Below are 5620 nucleotides of genomic sequence, written 5' to 3'. Positions count from 1 at the left end.
TGCGCGCACGTGTGTGTGTGTGTGTGTGTGTGTGTGTGTGTGTGTGTGTGTGTGTGTGTGTGTGTGTGTGTGTGTGTGTGTGTGTGTGTGTGTGTGTGTGTGTGTGTGTGTGTGTTTGTGTGTGTGTGTGTGTGTGTGTGTGTGTGTGTGTGTGTGTGTGTGTGTGTGTGTGTGTGTGTGTGTGTGTGTGTGTGTGTGTGTGTGTGCGTGCGTGCGTGTGCGTGTGCGTGTGCGTGCATGCGTGCGTGCGTCTGTCAGAGTAGCCCTGCCAGCTCATGCATCAAGCCTAATATCTCCCCAGGCCAAGTGACAGCCCGGGGTTTGAATCCTTGGCGTCACAAATTACCTGGACCTGCCCAAAGGTGCTGCTGAATGTAATCTAATACAGTGATTCTTAACGTGTGCGCTGGGGACCACTTTGGGGCTGTGAGGGTTTTGCAAGTGGGTCCCCAAATAACCATTTTTATGGTAATATAACATGTAATATTGGGGGGGGGGGGAATCCCCTTTGACTGCAGCAGTAGAAATGTGGTTTCCTGGGTGGTTTATGGACTCACCGTGCATTTTATTGCTCTCCTGAAAGTCCTCGTCTTCCTCCAGGTTTGGGGCGGGGTTGGTGATGGTGATGTTAATGTTGTCATCGAGGTACCAACTCATATTCTCATCGGACACCATGAACAACAGAGCATACAGGTAATCTCTTGATCCGTCTCCGTCTCCAGCCAGATCCAGACTCTCCAGAGTTCCTGCACAGGAGAGGAGCAGTCAACTTGCATTCTTGTAGCCTACTCTATATCATTGACATTAATTACTTGCGCAAGCAGAGCGCGTATGTGGTTTATCCGGCGCTTCGATTCGTATGCCGTGGTATGGAGTTTGAGAGTGACGTAATGAAGATATGTATACCAATGCCGGGGTATAACTGGCTCTCGATGGTGACGTAATAAAGATATGTTTCAGTGTCGGGTGTATTAAAGGTAATGCCTCTATGTATACATGTATGTAATCTGAAACCTACCTTTATTACGTCACCATCGAAAGCCAGTTATAACCCGACTTTAGTCTTTAATTCCAATGTTTTACAGAGAGGCGTACAGAAAACCTATGATAGAGTCATGGAGAGGTTTTACTGGCAGATCTCGATGGCAAGTAATTACGTCACCATTGACAGCCAGTTGACAGTAATTACGTCACCATTGACAGTTGACAGTAATTACGTCACCATTGACAGCCAGTTGACATTAATTACGTCACCATTGACAGCCAGTTGACAGTAATTACGTCACCATTGACAGCCAGTTGACAGTAATTACGTCATGTGTGTGTGTGTGTGTGTGTGTGTGTGTCTTCTGATTCAAGAGCTAAGTGTATTATCGTTCATTATTGGATTATGAATAATATTGATATTACACTGCATGTCTGAATCATGTTATTCTATAGTATTCACACTTGATTCACGGCTTATTCAGTAATTTTGCAACACTGGCAATGCAATTACTTTAAAGGCCAGTCCACACCAATGCAACCCTTGCAACATGCAACTACTTGCAACCATTATCCCCAATGGTAGTTTGCAAGGAGTTGCATTGGTGTGGACTGGCCTTGAAACTGGACAACTAGACAAGAGTTGTGTCTAGTCGCATTAATGCGGTCTGGACTGGTACAGACTAGAGCAGGCTTTACCTTTCTTACAGGTGATGAGTGGTCCTATGAGTCCTGAGGCGATATCTTTACCTTTCTTACAGGTGATGAGTGGTCCTATGAGTCCTGAGGCGATATCTTTACCTTTCTTACAGGTGATGAGTGGTCCTATGAGTCCTGAGGCGATATCTTTACCTTTCTTACAGGTGATGAGTGGTCCTATGAGTCCTGAGGCGATATCTTTACCTTTATTACAGGTGATGAGTGGTCCTATGAGTCCTGAGGCGATATCTTTACCTTTCTTACAGGTGATGAGTGGTCCTATGAGTCCTGAGGCGATATCTTTACCTTTCTTACAGGTGATGAGTGGTCCTATGAGTCCTGAGGCGATATCTTTACCTTTCTTACAGGTGATGAGTGGTCCTATGAGTCCTGAGGCGATATCTTTAACTTTCTTACAGGTGATGAGTGGTCCTATGAGTCCTGAGGCGATATCTTTACCTTTCTTACAGGTGATGAGTGGTCCTATGAGTCCTGAGGCGATATCTTTACCTTTCTTACAGGTGATGAGTGGTCCTATGAGTCCTGAGGCGATATCTTTACCTTTCTTACAGGTGATGAGTGGTCCTATGAGTCCTGAGGCGATATCTTTACCTTTCTTACAGGTGATGAGTGGTCCTATGAGTCCTGAGGCGATATCTTTCGGGGCGTTCACATGGGAGTGGTAGAACTGGGTCAGACAGTTGCCGTCCTCCGCTGTGGAGCTGTGGGACTCGGTCAGGGTCCACTCGTATGTCACCATGCCGCTGGGGGCCACTGCGTCGTCATGCTTCTGCTCTGGACCCGTCTCATCTGGATACTTGGCTCCTGGGAAGGAAGGCACACACATACATACACACACACATAGGGTTAACACAAAGACACTTGGCAGGCTCTGTGTGTGTGTGTGTGTGTGTGTGTGTGTGTGTGTGTGTGTGTGCGTGCGTGCGTGCGTGCGTGCGTGCGTGCGTGCGTGCGTGCGTGCGTGCGTGCGTGCGTGCATGTACAGTAGGCTATATAATGTTGCTGTCGGGTGGAAATCTTGTATGTCCAAAACGGTTCCATATTGATTAAAAAAAATCTAAAAAACTTTTTAAAATAGTGAAAATAGCAGATCTCACAATGTGTCACATCCCGATGAGCTTGTACGGTATATCGGCTATTTTCACTACATTTTGCAACACACTTGTATGAACTTTGAAGTATGGCATTAAGAAAACAAAAAAACTGTATACAAAGTTGAACAGATACAGGGTTTCTGCCTGACAGCAACGATCGTCTCTGTCCAAAACCTCAAGATTCAAATAAATAAATAAATAAAAAACTGAAAAATTACAAAAGCATCAAAAGTAGCAGATCCACAAGTTTGTAGATCTGCTACTTTTGATGCTTTTGTGTGACGCTGTATGGCATTAATTTACAAAGAAAACACAGCAAAAGTTAGAATATGGGGATAAGAAGTTTCTGCTCGACAACAGCGATATCAAATTAATATACGTCGTCATAATATATCCCTATATTCCTTCATTACTCTTGCTGTAGTTGAGTCCATGGGGGTGGATGCTGTGTTCTTCACCTACCTTCATTACTCTTGCTGTAGTTGAGTCCATGGGGGTGGATGCTGTGTTCTTCACCTACCTTCATTACTCTTGCTGTAGTTGAGTCCATGGGGGTGCATGCTGTAGGAGTGCGACGACGCGTTGTTCTTCATGTGGACCACCAGGGTGTCTCCCTCCTCCACGGTCAGCAGCGGTCCCAGGTAGCCCAGCCACTCTGGCTTTACCACCTCCGTCCTGAAGGAGGAGTCTGTGTACTGCTTGTACACAGCCTTCTTGTACCGGGAGCCAATACGCTGGGGACCACGGGCTAGGAAGACAGAGGCCTCTCTGCAGGTGGAGGGGGAGAGAGAGAGAGGGAGAGAGTGAATAAATAAATCAATCAATCTATCTAAGAAATTCCATAAATTAAATAATAAAAATGTTTAAGACGTAGTGAAAATAGCAGATCTACAAGCTCACAACACGCCGCTTCACGACACATTGTGAACTGGTAGATCGGCTATTTTCACTAGTTTGAGTCCCGCACAAACATCTCATTTCTCTTTTGGCTCACAGGCTAAAAGGTTTGGGAACCTCTGATGTAATTGGTTGATGTCCTGTCTAACAGCATTAAGTGTCAATAAACAGACTTGTATAGGCTATTGTTGAATGTTTTGTTGAATGCATTTTGCAGGTAAAGCTGTGTAATATTTAATGCAATGCTGACTTTTAATTCTCCAGTAATGTACTATAGCCTATAATTAACATTGGTGGTGTGTTAATAAACTCAGATAAGATAAGATACAGCATAAATGTATAGGCTTGTTTAATAGTTGATACGGCATTGAAGTGTTTTATGTAAGTAATCTTTTCATTGGATACCCCGCCTGTACGGTCGCCCCTAAAGTCCAGCGAGGTTGCCTTGAAAAGCCGGGCGAGGTCGCCCACCTGTCACCAGGCGTTTGTGTGTATTCCCTTCACTCACTTTGTCAAAGTCAGTATGGCCCTCTGGAAATAAATGCTGCCCATCCCTGCCATGTTGTTAATATATATTGATATTGTATGAATATGTTGTTAGATATTGTTGAAAACAAACCATTTGTTTTGTATCTTTTGTATTATAAAACGACTGTATAATTATTATTTTTTATATTTAAACAAAACATATTTAAACAAAGATTCTCAATAAATTAACGGCACACAACTGAATATCTGTTGACAACATTGTGCTTTTCTAAATAGGTAGGATGAATATAAATAGACACAGTAGACCGTATTCCTTGACAGTATGTAGAACATATTTACATTACATTTACATAAATATGGTATAATTAAAAGTATAGACATTCAACTGACTGTGCAGCCATTGTTGAATAAGAGCAAACACTACTTTGTTATTTTGCTATGGCATAAATGATTGACGGTCACATACAGTCTAAACAGTATGTAGGTAGTCTGCGTTCATTCAAGGTGATGCCCTAAAGTGACATGACCGTGTGTGTGTGTGTGTGTGTGTGTGTGTGTGTGTGTGTGTGTGTGTGTGTGTGTGTGTGTGTGTGTGTGTGTGTGTGTGTGTGTGTGTGTGTGTGGTGTGTGGTGTGTGTGTGTGTGTGTGTGTGTGTGTGTGTGTGTGTGTGTGTGTGTGTGTGTGTGTGTGTGTGTGTGTGTGTGTGCACCACATACTCATCCTGTGGCAGTGTGCGGTTCTGTATGAGGTTCATCTCAGACGGCGCGTAGTTCCAGATTACCTCCTCTATTTGGATGAAGTACTCTCGCCTTATCCCAGACACACACGCTGCTGTGGCACACAGCAGCCACAGCAGCCTCCAGCCTAGGACCTGATGCATGTCGAGAGGAAGATAATGATGAAGATTAGAACGACAAATATGTGCTGTATAGGCCTACAGGCGAACGATGGTCGTTTGGCCTGTAGAACTTCCCTCTCTGTTTTATAAAGCTCTTAGTTGACAGACAGCTGCAGGCAACAACCAATCAGGACTAAGGGGTCAGGGTCTCCAGGGTCTCCAGGGTTCCAAAAAGTTTGGATTTACACAACAAGTGAAAACACCTGATCAATAACACGCACCTCTGGAAACTCCAGTCCAGGACATACCCGGCCTAAACGGGGGTACTGGAACTGATTACAACACAGAGAGAGCAAACATGCAGCTGCACAACACATTTACCAAGGGTTAGGTAGTGTAAATGACCCCCACTAAGACCAGATAGGGACAAAGCGCAGCGGTAGTCAAAAGAAAACAAAGAAAAGAAGAGTTGGGTTTGACTCTCACAGAGCACCCTGACAGGGAGGAAGAGACAGTCCGTTAGTAAATAGCATTGGATGATGCTAATATCAGATTAGTAAACTAATTGTCTCGATAGTCATTTACAGCTTGTTAAAA

The 5620-nt window shown here is 44.2% G+C and overlaps 1 protein-coding gene across 1 annotated transcript in view; it reads right to left on the bottom strand.

The window, feature by feature from the left end:
* LOC310859940 (ceruloplasmin-like) overlaps window positions 1-5065 on the bottom strand; it is a gene marked incomplete at its 5' end in the record, with an annotated part of 20643 nt that extends 15578 nt beyond the window's left edge. Inside the window, 5 exons of the mRNA XM_083766707.1 lie at window positions 558-746; window positions 2296-2508; window positions 3261-3303; window positions 3335-3566; window positions 4902-5065. Coding sequence (XP_083622833.1) covers window positions 558-746; window positions 2296-2508; window positions 3261-3303; window positions 3335-3566; window positions 4902-5065 — 841 coding nt within the window. The remainder of the gene's footprint in view (window positions 1-557; window positions 747-2295; window positions 2509-3260; window positions 3304-3334; window positions 3567-4901) is intronic.
* Window positions 5066-5620: the final 555 nt, after the last annotated feature.

The sequence above is a fragment of the Protomyctophum parallelum genome (genome assembly GCF_964188405.1).
Source record: "Protomyctophum parallelum genome assembly, chromosome: 6".
Classification (NCBI taxonomy): domain Eukaryota; kingdom Metazoa; phylum Chordata; class Actinopteri; order Myctophiformes; family Myctophidae; genus Protomyctophum; species Protomyctophum parallelum.
The sequence above is the reverse complement of the archived record's forward strand: the minus strand, read 5'-3'. Positions and strand labels throughout refer to the sequence as shown.